This window comes from Carettochelys insculpta, chromosome 11, assembly GCF_033958435.1.
Source record: "Carettochelys insculpta isolate YL-2023 chromosome 11, ASM3395843v1, whole genome shotgun sequence".
Lineage (NCBI taxonomy): Eukaryota > Metazoa > Chordata > Testudines > Carettochelyidae > Carettochelys > Carettochelys insculpta.
The window spans coordinates 29,865,569-29,881,015 of NC_134147.1; the positions used below are offsets into that span (position 1 = coordinate 29,865,569).

Consider the following 15,447-nt stretch of genomic DNA (forward strand, 5'->3'; position numbering starts at 1 on the left):
TTTCCTTTCTGCTTTCTCTCTGCAAATTTACTTTATTCTTTTTCCCCTCTTTTCTCCTCACCTTCACCATGTCTGCTCCCTAAGTCCCCTCCATAGTCTCCTACTTGATCACGATTTGTACAATTACAAGGTTAGTGCTGAAGTTAAACTTTTAAGCCTGCAGTGTTTGAATTGATTCAGAATTGAGCCAAACACATTCACTCCACTCCCCCTAGCTAGGACATAATCTCCCATTTAGATGCATTAAAAATAAAAATGCTTGGTTTTGTGGAGCCACTTATGCTTATAACTAGAGGGATTGAAAGAAACCACAGAAACTGTTCTTGCTGAACCTTTCCAAGACTTATTGTAAAATGTTTTGTGATCATTATGTGGATCATAGTCAGTAACTCTGAATGGAACAAGTGCTTTTCCTACGACATGGATAAATTTCCATTTCATGGTACCATTAAATATCCAAAGCCAACTCACTTGTCCTTATACATCTCATGCCACACTTTTCACGTAGATTTTCTCACCTTGCAGCCAGCCCTCCTGGTCTCAGGTTTGAGACCCGTGGCTTTCCGTCTTTGTCTGTGCCACCAGATATCGTTAAGCCCAGGGTGCTTCCCTCTTTCTTAATCAGCTCCACAATGGTGACCCCTCTGAATTCCTCTGAAGATAAATATAAGAAACAAATCAAAGTACAGTGGTGTCTGTCTCAGTGGAAGGCATGTTTGGTTCATACCCTGGGAGCACTATAGTACAGTGGGGTGAAGCACAGAACTAGTTAATTCCTTTGGGGAAAAACAGTTGAGATTGTGGTATCAGCAGCAAAAGGGAAGAGGAAAAGAAGGGGGAGGCAAAGTGGAGGTGGACAACTGGAGGTTTCATCTCATTTATTTCTTCCTTTTCACTTCTGAAGCAACAAGTCCTTTGAATGAAACTCGAGTGGAAACTTATGTTCCTGCCAGGTCACTCCCACCTGTTTTGGTTCATGACAAAAAGATCAATATCCATTTAGATATTTGACACTTAGGAGTAACCCAAACCACAAAATAAACAATTATTACCATATGTGCTCACTTTTGCTCTGACTTGACAGTGCCCCACCTGCATTCTGCTCCTTCCCCCAAACCTCTACATCTGCTCCGCCTCTTCTTGCCCCAACCCTTCCCCCAGCTTGCCCCATTCCTGCTCCTCCTGGAGCTTCTGAATTCCACAAAATATCTGATGGCAGCAGGCAGGAGGCACAGAAGTAGATCAGTAGGGCCACCAACAGGTGAGAGGCACTGACAGGGAGGGGGACAAATACGGAAGCTCGACTGCCAGTGGATGCTGAGTACCTGCTAATTTCACTTTGAAAAATTCCCCCCTTCAGAGGCAGCATCTATGATTACTAGTACTAAACATTTGTATTACACTAGGGCCCAAAGGTTCCAAACAGAATCAGGAACCAGCTGTAGTGGGCACTGTCTCGAGTCCCAATTAAGTACCCAATAAGTAGATAACGGGCCAAGTCTGGAACCAGATGCTTTTGGAATGGACTGCACAATCTTTTTATTTACTTATCGCCATCATTATTGTTATTGTGGGGGTAAAAAATGTTCTTCTGCAGTCTGGACCTTGACTAAGGAATTTTGACCTTGACAAAAAAATTGACGACCTCCCTGTATTGCTTACATTCTAAGACAAGTGATGTATAAAGGCTGAGGCAGAAAGTGGGATGCACTAAAATATGTGCACATAACAGCCATACTGGGTCAAACCAAAGGTCCTTGTGGTCCAGTACCCTGTCTACCAACAGTGGCCAATACCAGGTGCCCCAGAGGGAGTAGACCGAACTGGTAATGATCAAGCGATCTCCCTCCTGCCATCCATCTCCAGCTTCTGAAAAACAGAGGCTAGGGACACCATTCTTTACCCATCCTGGCTAACAGCTATTAATGGACCTAACCTCCATGCATTTATCAAGCTTTGTTTTTAAAACCCTGTTATCATCCCAGCCTTCACAGTCTCCTATGGCAAGGAGTTCCACAGGTTGACTGAGTGCTGTGTGAAGAAGAACTTCCTTTTATTTGTTTTAAACCTGATGCCCATTAATTTCATTTGGTGTCCTCTAGCTCTGATATTATAGGAACAAGTAAATAATTCTTCCTTGTTCACTTTCTCCACACCACTCATAATTTTACACGTAACTTTTAAAAATATAAATGATAACTAAAGGGACAACTCATCCTATCCGCACCACTGTGCATCATTAAATTGGCTGATTTCTAAGGGTACGTTTTTTCAGTTGGCATTGCTATTTCACTGCTGTGTAAACTTCTAGGCTTGGGCTGGATCCTGGGCTTTAGTACCTTGTGAGGTGTCTAGCTGCTATGTAGACATACCCTTAAGAGGCCTTGAAACAGAAGTGTGTCCTGAGGCGATATTTGGTGTAGGACAAGGCCGTGGTTGTCTGCATCAGCTGAGGGAAAAGTTTTCCATGTATAAGTAATGGGCTGGAAGGAGGTGCCAGGGGAGCTGAGAGAGGAACGGGGGCAGCAGAAAGAGTAAGACAGACAAGGCAGACAGTTAAGAAGGAGAAGAGCTGTGATGGATCTGGTGTGAGAGGACAAGAAGCTTGAGCTTGATCAAGTAAAACAGAGGAAGACAGTGGAGGGATTCAAATGCGATGTGATGAGGGGAGAGCAAAGGAAAGGAGCAGTTGTTTCAGGAGCTCTCTTTTGTACGGGGACAAAGGGGGGCAGCATGGATGTGACAGAGGTTGGGGATGGTATAAGCCTGGAGTGGACAAACAAAGCATGGCTAATCTCAGAATTTTGCAGTGGAAGACGTGGTAAGCTTTGGATGTGCAGGGGGTGAGATGAGAAGGCGCTAGAGTCTGTTTGCATATGGACAAGCTGTTAGCAAGATGGGGAAGATTGATAAAACTCATTCATTTAGGATAGTTTTCAGTGACAAATGTACTCCACCATTCCTCAGCTTGGATAACTTGTCACAGGTATCTGGATAATTTTCCATAACCAACTGGAGTCAAAAGTATTGGACACTTACAATGGATGTAAGCAGAGCACGTTTTACAAGACATAAGAGTTATAAATAATAATAGCAGGGTCAATTGTGTGGTAATTAATCCCCTTGTCTACTGTGTTAATGTCAATTTTCTTTTCCCTGTGAACATTGCATTCTGTATGCCCCAGCCCTTTCCATTATTTGAAGGGTAAATTTTTGTTTGTTTGCAACTGGGGAACAATATAGCCCTTGTACACAAGAAATGAAATATGCTATTAAATTGGCACCAGTTTTAATCATCTTACACCTAAAGTCTGAAGGGTTTAAAGCTTCCCTAATGATTAACACAGACCAGGGAAGAAGAAGAAAATAAGAATTGGTGGAATTTCCAAGGTGGTCTGCATTGCTGCAGAGAGAAATGTGGGGCATTGCCTACCTCTGGGCAATGGGATACAAATCTTAGTTGGGTGACAGGTGAGTTTGGTAGTCTTGGACTAATCTCCTGTGACTATCTGTCTACATGACATAAACAATACATACTATAGGCTCAGGCAGAAGACTAGGAACAGTGGAAGATACAGCAAATTTTTAAAAATATAATAATAATAAAAAAGCTTGTGTGCCTCGACAGAGCTCATTATAAAAAAAGGGAACAGACTATGAGCTATTAGTCTCCATTTTTATGAGCATTCAGTTACAGAAGAGGCACACAAGAAGCGGAGGGTGGCCTCTTGCAATGCACTATAGAGCAGCCCCAGATTGGGGCTTTGGAGGTTGCAAGCTGAAATCTTGCATCTTACCAGAGAAGGGTCAAAAATGGGTTTGTCTGGATGATATAACGCCTCAGATTCAAATATGATTTGCTACAGAGAGAGAGAACAGTTAAAGATTTATAGAGTTTGCCTTTTGAGGCCCCGCAAGTCTCTTCAATGATGCAGCACTACATTAGCTCTCTGCAACTGCGGGGTTAGTTTCTCCCTTCTTCTTGGGAATATGCATTGTTTTAACACTGTGTTGTACCTATCAAATGACACTCAGTCTGCAAGGTCTGGCTGGCACTTTGCTCTTTGTGTGATGCCACACTAACAAAAGAACTTGCACCTTGCTTTAAGATAACTCTGCATGTTGCTGTTCTGTAAAGCATATCCTACCTCCACTAGGGCATTAATGAGCTGGGGGGTATGTGTTTAAATGTGATTAAGATGAGTGGGGAAAGTCTTTGTGATCTAGCCGTGTTTGGAAAGTACTAAATCTCTGCTGTGCCCTCATTTAACATGGCAGCATTGACTCATTCTCAAATTTTATTTCCATTATATTCCCGTTCTTCAAAAACAGTTTTGATCCACTGCCAAGTACAGTAACAGCTTTCAATTCACCAATCTAGGATTTCAGTAACTGCCAGAAACTTTCCCACTATTCCCTGCTGGTCAAAACAGAACACCATCCGGCACTGTCTTGCATATTTGCTCTCAACTAAAGAGACAACTGATCAACACAGATGGTGCCACAAGGGGTGATTATTAGCTCTTTAATGGGGCTTGATTTTGGTCCTCGGCAAGTGTTAAAAATGAGAAATCCCACTGTGCTATTATTCGTCTGGTGGGGTCAAGTAGAAACAGCATGTAGAATGAAAGTTGGAGAATTGTTTTTCTACCTGTCAAAATAAACAGTGATAGTTGACCAATAAACACAATCTATCTCTAGGAAGATCTCTCTCCTGTCCGTGGATACACACACTCAGTCTGTTACGTGGGCTTAATAAATGGGATGTAGGTCTTTCAAGATACCTAACACAAGACCATCCTGATTGTTAATTATTGGCAAAACACCTCAGACCCATCCTCAAAATCATTTAATAAAACACCTGCACTGTGGCCTATCTGAAATGAGTTTGTTTTCCATCATAACCCATCACCACCATCTTGGTTGGCAGTCAGAAGAGAGACCAGTGACTAGCCCAGCCTGGTGAATCCCTCCCAGTGACCCCTCCAGGTCAGGGATAAGGTACATCAACAAGGCTTTCCAACACCTTTTTGTCCTCTTCACACATATAGTTAGGAGATACTGGTTCAGCTTCCAGAATGAGACCATATAAGTCTGTAGTCTGTTACTCCATCCCAGGATCACAAGAGCCCAGCACATACAGGGCATGAACCGTACCATGCCCGGAATGCCCAAGAGCAGGAGGCATAGGGCTGTCTACACTAGCTTGTTTCCAACCAGTGAGTCCCAAGAGCTGAAAAAGCCATGGAACAGGGCCAAATACTTGGCCGGTTGCCACATTCCAAAGCACTGTCAGTACAAATTCCACAGACCCTCTCTCTATTTTGCATATTTTCATCTTTCATATGAGGAGACCAACCCCAGTCTGTTACAAAGTGCAGCCATCTGACAGAGTTTGAGAGCACTGTAATGATTGACAGAAGAGACCTGCCACCAGTAACAGCAGTGAAAATATCTCCATCTCCACATTATGTCTTTGACATCCCCAACCCCCTGCCCCAATCAGCTTTCCTACACTGGAAAATTACACCATGTTCCAATGAGACTGAGGGGTCACAGTGATGTTAAACACAATTTAGCCATGGGCATAACCTTGGAATGCCATATTTAACACTGCACACGATAAGTGTTAACACCAGACTTGCAAGTAAGCCAGTATGGTCGGGTACACTGAACCAGGAAGATATTTATTGCTGCTACGCCATACCAGAAAGGCACTTTTTCAGAACGGCAGGACTCTGCCAGAAACCACAGTGGTGAAAGGAGCAGACCACGGGACTACAAGGTAATGTCACATCGGCAGCTCCTCTAGCGCAGTTGTGCTGTCCCCAGCCTTGCCCTCAGCTGTCTTCTCCTGTGGGGCTGTACAGACTAGGGTGTCCATCCTGTACTGGGTGGGACAGTCCCGTATTTGAGATGCCAAAAAGGCATCCTGACTTATATTTTAAAAGGGATGAATTGGCCTGTATTGTCCCCCGCTCAGGGAAGCATGGGCAGCTGCTGGTTCCCCTGGACTTTGAGGACGGCTGGCAGCTGCAACGTCCCCAGGGCTCCGGGGGATCACCGGCAGCTGCCACTTCCCCATGGCTGCGGAGATTGCCGGCAGCTGCTCCCTCCTTCCCAGCTACCTGGGACTTGAAGAAGCTGCCCTTCCCCCACCAATATTTCCCTGTCCTATATTTGGGACAGGGAGATATGGCCACCCTAGTACTGACCCAAGAGAGGAGGTGCAGCTCCATTTCCTGGGAGAGCCCAAGTGGCTCAGAAATACATCTCAGCCCCAGTTTATACTAAGTGTTTAGAATTGTGTTTGCTCCCATGATGACAAATAAATTTTTAAACTTGGCAAAAGTTTGTCCAAAAAAAAAAAAAAGCTTTTTAAAAATGAAGAATGTCACAGAACCGCCCTCTCTGCACAAGACTCTCCTTGAAAATGTTTACATTTTTGAACAATTTTTCCATAAATTTTTGTACACAAAAAAAAGATTATAGAAGTTTTTCATTCTCTGAAAAATCAGTGATTTGGTAAACCCTTTACTGAAAAACCTGGGTTTGGCAAATGGAAAACATCAAACACCATTTTCATAACAGTTCTGATTAAAATTCAGTGTAAACAAAGTTCCCCAACTTATAAAAACGAGTCTGCTCTGAATCCTATGAAACATAAAAATCCTTGAGAGAAATAGAAAACATTTTACATGTTTTGTGTTTTCATTTTCAGCCCGCTTCAGCACATCTGTAGTGCCCTCAGGCCCTAACAAGACCCCAAACGGAAGAGCAAAACAGAGTCCTGAGTTCCAAATTTATCTCCAGCTGCAACCTGTATCACCCAGACAGAATGCCAGCTGTGCTGCAGACACCTGCTCATTCAGAACTGGGCCTAGATCACAAACTCAGTTCACCAGGTTCCAGTCACCATGCATGCTGAAGCTAGTACACTAAAAATAACAGTGACACTACAATGGTACAGGCTTGTGCAAGTCCATGCAGGATCCTGAGGGGTACATGTTTAGGGAGATGTCATGTGTTTTCCTGCTGTTGTTAAGGAGCTAGACCCGTCAAAGCTAGCTTAGCTATGTTTATACAAACTCCAGTCACAGCTGCTCACTGCAGTGAGAAGACAAAACAGGCCGGGATCCTCCATGGATTTGCACAAGCCTGTCCCAGTATAGCTTCACTGCCATTTTTAGTGTGCTAGCTTGAGCATGTACATGTTGTGTAATCACACCTCCAGATTGTAGCATAGACTTGTCCAATGAGCCAGAACCTCTGGAGCAATGTTCCCTGTAACCTGAGCTCTCAGGTGGCCACCCAGGAGAGATTCAGGTGCTGCTCCACTGATTAGCAAAACGTCCACGCCACCCACAGTGGGCAGCATGTGCTTCTAGTGGTCGTATACATGTGCCTTGTATTGTTGCACATAACGTATTCAAATGGTGGGTGGAAAAAATGAGCAGGAACACTGCTCTGGCCAGCAGAGTGGTAAGTGGACATACTTTTCACGTGGCAGGGAGCTGTAGACGTAGTCTTCTTAAACAGGAAGAGGGAGACGTGGAAGGGAAAGTTCTATAACTACAATTAATAGGGGATAAAAAAGTGACAGAATAAAACAGTCAAGGAATAGGCACCAAGCATGAGATACTGACAGGCAACCGCACAACAAAAATTGTTAAGTAGCTATTCAGATGGGGGTAGTTGTGTCTATCAAATACAATAAAATAGCAAGACATACACTATCACCCTCACCCACTTCCTCCTTCCTGCCTTCTCCTTCACCTCCTCCCCGACACTTCTTCTAAATTGTGAGTTCTTTAGGGCACAGATCTCTCTCTCTTTCTCTCTCTATTGGCTTGGCACATTTTAAATACTGCTGTAATAAAACCACAGAATACATGTTCACAGCCCAGTGCCCATTACTTTCCACCCACAATGAGACCTCCTCTCTGCAGTCCATTGCTCTGATTACTGCTATGCCAACAGTGAGGGAGGACAGTTACATTAAAGTGGGAACACATAGGAGTCATTTCATTTACCTGGAATGCTTTGCCTTCTGGAGACCAGGGCTGTGTCCAGTCCACCCGAGTCTTTGCTCCCCTTCGAGTAAGGGCCATCATCTTCCAGGAAAGAAAAATAAATAGAAGATAAGATTATATTTATACAGAAAGCAAAAGCTACTTATTAAAAGTTCATTCGGGACCATTTGTATAGATAATGTCTCAGCCCAGTTCCTGGTTTCAGGTGAGATAAGGCCTTACAGGTTCAACTGCTCTGATCCAGAACTCTCTTGTCCAGCAACATCCATAATTCAGCATGATATTAGTTAGCTGATACCCCCTTATGGGCGTGGCCAAGCTTCTCATAAAGTTTGTTTCCAGCAATCAGCCCTGGCTCTTAGTGTTCTGTGCTGTTATTTAGCTGTAATTTTCCCCTAAATGTCTTCTAAGAGCCCAGTAATCAGCTGAACTGCTGGTAATGTTGCTAGACGATATTGACTTCCTGTGGTCTGACAAATTCTCTTATCCAGTACCAGTCAGGTCCCAAGGGTGCCAGAGTAGATAGGTTCAACCTGTATTAACCTCAGGGCCACTCTGCAATTTAAGTTGGTTCTGCAACCTTTTGAGAGGGAGGAAAAGAAGAGATAAGTGCCATGATAACACAATCAGATTTATTTTTCTGGAAGCTAATCTTTTAGGAGAGTGAAAATTCCTTTAGTCCTGTAATCATGTGGTACAGCAGAGATGAGGAAAAGCTGTAAAATCAGTCTCACAAGTTTTAAGCCTGCCTGTCATTATGCTTGTGAAGAAACTTGTGGTCTTTGGAAATGGAATAATACATCAGGATATGAAAAAGGCAAAAAATAACCATACTTGAATTAAATTGCCTATTCTTTCAAAGTCACACTTCTTTGCTACAGCTTCAGCTACTGTACAGCAGAGAAACTACCTTGTCTTGAAAAAAAAGGCTTAAAATGCAGGAATAGAAGGAAATAGCATTAGAAAGAGAACTGCCTGACATCAGTTTAAATCCAAATGTAAGTATTAAGTATGGCTTATCTATTCCCACCGGGTGATGTATATAGTTTATTCATAAGAAAATCAGGATACTGAAAAAGACTGTGGAAGAGGAGGCTTTTAATCGACCAAACCAAATATGCCAATCATGAAGTCTTCAGGATGGGTTAAAGCAAAGTGAATTTCAAGGAATTTAAGGCAGAAATTATTATTATTCCACAGTTCTTCTATCCGGGTTCTATAATCTACAACAGAGAAAGACTTTAAGGTAGTTCTCTCTATAACATGGCTATTTATGAAGTTTCTAATCACTGCTGTATCCACTGGGGACCACTTTCCAATCATTTTAAGATAAAAGAACTGATTAGATAAAGAACTGAGCTGAACTATCATCAAAAACTTATAAGAGTTCTTGTTTAGTTTAACTGAATAAATACTCCCACTCATTCCATCACCACACCGATATGACATGCCTTTAGTAACTAGTTACTTTAGAAAATGTTGAACATTGCAGATCAATAAATTCTATGTAAATCTTGGTTTAGAGAGTTAGCGAGACAATATTAAAGCAATGCAGATCAGATAAACTTGATCCCACTCTCAGCATTCTTGGGTTGTCCTGAAACTCGTATCTTCAATAACTATAAAGATGAGAACATTTAGTTAAAAGGAGCTGGAGAATAATCGCTCCTGTATGGTCTCCCATTGCCCCAGTAAGCTTATGTATGCGGCAGAGACAAAAGGAGTTTTTCCTCTCTGCTAAGACAAAGGATGCAATTTGCAATCCGTTTAACTCCACTGACAGTAAATTGCTGAAAACTGTGGGGTATAAATCAGGGAAGATTTTGGGCCCACCTGAGCAAAGAAAAATGCTTGGTTAGCTAGCTGTTACCATCCTATTATTATTAATGGAGATCTATTTACTTCCTGCCTGACCACACGATCAAGTGCCAGGAACTCTGCAAGGAACTCAGGATCTTCAGTCCAAGCAGTCAAATGTCCTGCCAACCTATATTTTCGCCTTTAGTGCAACACATAGCAATGATCTCTGGAAGGAGGACAAAGGCGCTTCCTTTAAATAAATAAATAAATAAATAAATAAATAAATAAATAAATAGAGTGTAGCAGGTAAGGCCTCTTCAGAATGAATCCACATTGTGTGAAATCCCCCCACCCTCCAATATCTGACAACACAATGTAAACAGTCTGTGCCAGCACTGAAACAGGCTTCACTTGTGCACATAATTAAAGCAAATCATCAGGCCAAGCCACTAATTGCTGACAGGAGCTTGTATAGATTGGCCCCAATTCTTGGAGTTAAAAAGGCATGAAAGTGAATTTGCATTTATGATGGAAACAATCCCTTGAGCGATGCAGAAGTCGTTGGGGTGGGAGTGGAGGTAGGGTTAAATATGGGCTTAATTCTCTGTAATTCGGTAGGGACGATTGAGCTGCAGCAACTGTTTTTGTTTTTTTTTTTAAATATTAAGTCTCTGTACTGGCCTTTCTTTGCTTCCAAGAAATCATTCATTGGGAAGAAATAAGCACCAGGTGGGCTTTGCACTGTGATGACCTCACTATGAAGGTCACTTATGATAGAAATGACCTGCTGTAGAGGGGGGCCTCTGACTTTCATTCCTGGACTTACAGCAAGTAAGGGGAGAATAAAGGAATTCAGTTTTTGAAAAGAGCTCAAGGTGCAGGAATATGAAATCCAAACTGCCTCTCCTCTTTCCATCACTCAGTGATTCAGATACTACTTTCCCTGGGGCCAGGGCCCATAGGCAGGCTTGAACCTGGGACCTCCAGAGCTTAGTGCAAGAGCCTCTAGAGCAGGGGTCTGCAATTCCCAGCATGGGTGAGAAGAGAAGCACATGAGCCAATTTTCACTGGCACACGAAGCGGGAGCTCAGCCCAGCAATTCTTTCTCCATGCAGCCGGGAGCTTGCTCAAAGCCATGCTGCCTGTGGATAAACAAAAGATCAGCTAATGCTCCCATCCACCACCGAAATGGTAAAACCCTGCATCTTAATTTATCTATTAATGAAGCTGTTGTAAGTAGGACTATTGGTGACTTTAAAAAGTATCACCGGCATTCAGACCTTAAATAGGAGGTCAAAAGGTCAAATTTCAGCACCCTGTCTCAGAAAGGTTGCTGACCCCTGCTTTACAGTTTGAGCTAAAAGCCCTCTGGCTCTTGGCTAAGGCTGTGGAGGAGATGCTTTCTTTCTTTCTCTTTCTTTCTTTCTTTCTGTGATTTAGGTACCCCTACATGGAGCAGTGAACCCTACCCAGGATGTGTGTGGGTTATGCTTGCACTCAGTGCACACTTGTATTAGTCATGTGGGCTGGCTGTTCCCCGCCAGGTGTGTCTTCCAGCCCTGACCAAACACTCTTGGCTGGCTGAGTCCCTGTGGTAACTAGCAGCTGCTGGGGCCCCCTGGGTGGAATAGTAAAGAAAACTGGGATCTCCTGCCCACCCACCAGCCAATAGGGTCCCAGGGGGATGAAGCAGCCATCTCCTTTTGTTTGCCTACCCCCTAACTAATCAGGTCTCTGGGAGCAAACCAGTCTTCACAACACTGCCACCACCCTGTAGAGTGGGAATTCTGCATTACATACAGGCATGAAACTCAAGGCCTTCTCCACACACATCCCTAGAGTTCAGGGGCGTGTGTGTGGCTAGCAACGGAAGGAAGATTTCAGGAAAAGCCATACCGGGCCACAGCCTCTCTTTAAGCTACCACGTGTTTTAGCACTGGTGACGAAGCCATACAGAGCGCAAGGGACTGATGAAGAGGCTCATTCAGCTGAGTGTGTATTAGCCACAATTAGATGAGTCCAAAAGCAAGAGAAAGCTGCTTTGATCAGGTGAGCACTCAGTCGCCTTAATATGTGATGACAATGCGCAGAACATGCGTCATTGCCCTTCATCGCCATATCCTCTACCACACAGTAAATGGCCTCTCTGTTTCAGACTGAATTTCTGCCTCAGCAACGGGAATTCTGCCGTCAGAAGAGTTAGCAGGTCAGAGCTCTGCCATGGTTGGAGCGCAAGAGAGCATGATCCTGTCATTAGGAAATGGCATCTTTGGTTCTGAGCAGTGGTCCCTGTAAGCTGAGTGCCAGGGTGGCCTCCCAAGAGAGATTTAAACTGTGCCCGGCTGATTAGCAAAGCACCAAGTGTCCACAGCTGACCCCATATGTTTCTAAAGGTGGTGTACATCTGCACATGCATGGTACACATAAAATGTATTCCACTAGCTGGTGCTGAGGCCGCCAATTGATTCCGATTGGCACCAAGCTCTATGCTTTATGAACTTGTCAAGAGGAAACCTTGTTTTTTAAGCATATAAATAATAGTGTCAACTGCAATGACAGGAACACAGAAGGCGCAACGTTTGAAGCAAAATGCTATATAGCGAATGAAAATCCAGCATTATGTGGGAAACCACAGAAGAGGGTTTGAAGCCAGCTCAATAATCTGATGGCAAAGTAAGGCAACCAGCCATCTGCTTCCCCTGAATGCACCACCCCAGAGTAGCTAACCACCAGAACGTTTCTGTGCTTAATTTCCCAGCAGTACCCCAAACAAACATTGAATATGAGGTCTCGTGTGATCCAAAAAAAGTGTTACAGTTGTTGGCAAACAGTCTTTCCATTTTAGAGAAAAACTAAATTGCCCTCATATTAATGGCAGCCACCATCAACATCGACGCAGCTAGAACTAGTAATAAAGTTACTTTTGCCACTCATGATCAGAACAAAAGCAAAAAAGGATTCCAGTTAACAAAATCCTCTGGTGTTTCATCAACAGTCAGATCAGCTGGCAAGTAATTAGCACCAAGATTCTCCTCTCTAGTGTATTCTTTCCTCCAGCACAGTTGATTCTTCTAAAATGTTTGTTTTTGTTCTCTCTCTGGTAAAAACGTTTGAGCAGTCATGGAAACTGCCGAGAGAGGGCTGTTAAAAGTGTGAATGGGCTTTTGCTGGTGTTAGATTCCCAACTGAGACACCCTTTGTTCATTTTCGGCCAATTTCCTATTTTGCCACTCAAACTGGCATTAACAGAGCTGTTAATGTTGTTAAAGGTATTGTACTTTGTGCTTCGAAATCTTCACTCTTCTTATCACTGTTCCCCTACACAAAACATGCTCCTAACAGGCTCTGGTAGGCATGATAAATCTCTTCATTGGCACAAGCTGTATTGCCAACCTCAGGTGCTCAAAATTCACGATTTCCTGCTCTCCACCCTGCCCAAATAATGAAATTGACTTTCAAATTGAGGTGTGACTATTAGCCCTCAAAAAGAACCCACACTTTTTTACTTTCTGGTGCTGTAGACTTTTGGGGGTCATGTTTTCAAGCTTTTGTCACAACCAAGGCACTAGAAACACTCATGAGAAAAAGAAAATTTGAGATGCCCAAGTAGTCACATGAATCCAGGACCCGGGGCTTTAAAAAAACCCACCAAGTATCACAAGACTGGTGATAAAGCCGCAAGAGTCAGCAACACTGCACACATTTTTCTACTAGAATCTGTGCCAGTTAGAAGGGTTCTATGATATTACCAGATGCCTTTTCCAGTTTCAGTTCCAATATTAACCGAACAGTCTCCCACATACCTACTCTCCACTCATGGTACTTATGTTCCACTACAGAGAGAGACCATGTTTCTGTAACAGGAGCACATATGCAATAATAAGTGCCAAGTAGGAGGTGTAGTGAAACAAGAATGGTGACAAAAGCACTTGAAAATCACCACTAGGGACATGAGAAGGGGGCAGGAGTAGGATCATCAGGAAGCAGAAGCACTGGAGTTAGGACTTAACTCTAAAGTACCTCAGGGGCTACAATGCTTACCACAGTGTGTAGCTAAATTAATGGAACCATTGACTCAGCATGATATATGCCCAGAAACCACATGTTCACTAACACTTAGGTACAACATTTTGTCCTTATAGGGGCCCAGGCTGGCAAATGGTATCTTCCTGGTCTCAGCATACAATTTTAGACCACAGCTATCTAACCATCTTAGCTGATGTTCCTGCCTCTGGAGTCTGCGCCTTGGACATCACAAAAGGTGCATATATGACTGGCACTCATCAAGAATCTTCTCTGGGCACAACCCCAAACTTAGGCAGTATGGGATTGCTGCTGAAGCTTTCCCAGAATGCACAGGTGCAAACATGGTTAAGCAGCACGGGATGTGTGGAGGCACAAAATACATGTCAGCAGAAAAGCATGGTACAGGTTAAGGACCGATCATTGTACATGGATCAGAAAGAATGGAGGTCATAGTTGTGCCTATACAGACAAGACCAAGATGCCTCCTACTTTGCCATAGAACTTGGCGCTTTCCTCTTCCCAGCAGGCTTCTCTCCATAGTCACTGGACTCTGCTCCTTGTGATGACATCATAGAGAAGAGGTGGAAGAACAATGCTGACATTACCCACCAGCAAAGATATCTTGCAGGTAGGTGCTGCCTAACCAGACTGAGAATATTAAGAATTTGAATGAGGTTTGAGAATCCTAAATTCAACCTAAAATTGAGCTAACTTACTGCTCATCTTTAAGGCAAAAAGAACTTATCAGGACACAAAGATCTTTTGACTTATGCATTTTTTTGTGGTGGAAACAACTTGAAAAAAATGTATCAGCAGCATCCCTTTGAACTCATCCCCGACATATATGCTCCTGTGACATATCACCAGAGGAAGTCCATTTCACTCTGTGAGGCAATGGCAATCTGACCATGGAGCACAGAGTTTCAGGATACCAGGAAATCTATCGCAGAGTAACCAAAAAAATGAAAAACCAGGATAACACGTTCCCCAGATATGCAAGGAAACCTGACTGAACAAGGCTAGGCTTTCAGTGCAAATTCCAAGATTGAACATCTACTGAAAATGGTGAACGTCTGTGTGGCTGCAATTAATCGAGTCGCCTCCACAAGTAGAGTTGACTTGAGATCAAAGACCTGTAATGCACGGATTAATGTTACAGCTCAAAGAGAGGGAGGAGACAGTTCAGGGACGAGTAACAGGACAGGGGGCCTTTCACACCTTCAGGCTTCAATTCAACTAGGCATATGAGAAAGTTTCTGATTCTCAGCACCTGAGTTCTATTAAATTTAATGGGACTACTCACACTGAAAGTCAAGTCCCTGTTTAAGTATTCTGCTAAATCCAGGCTTAAGGTCACAAAGTTCAAATTTTGCCCAGATTAATAGGGACCAAAAAATGTTCCTTCGGTACAGCTGTTTGGTGGTGTTAGTAAAACAAACAGTCATCTGGAGCCAAGTTACTGGAGAATACTAGTTACATATTACTGCTAACCTTACACCCTCCTCTCAGAGCTCTGTCACAGTTTGGACTCACTAGCCCCTGTCAATGGCAGACAGTCCAGGGTCCGTCTGGGACAGAGACAGATACA

General features: G+C 43.4%; 1 protein-coding gene across 3 annotated transcripts in view; it reads right to left on the reverse strand.

Annotated features, from left to right (window-relative positions):
• GRIP2 (glutamate receptor interacting protein 2) overlaps window positions 1–15,447 on the reverse strand; it is a 457,353-nt gene that overhangs the window by 80,519 nt on the left and 361,387 nt on the right. For all 3 annotated transcript variants that reach the window (XM_075005063.1, XM_075005065.1, XM_075005064.1), the window contains exons 2-3: window positions 8,034–8,114; window positions 519–654 (exon numbers count right to left, since the gene is read on the reverse strand). In XM_075005063.1, coding sequence (XP_074861164.1) covers window positions 519–654; window positions 8,034–8,114 — 217 coding nt within the window. The remainder of the gene's footprint in view (window positions 1–518; window positions 655–8,033; window positions 8,115–15,447) is intronic.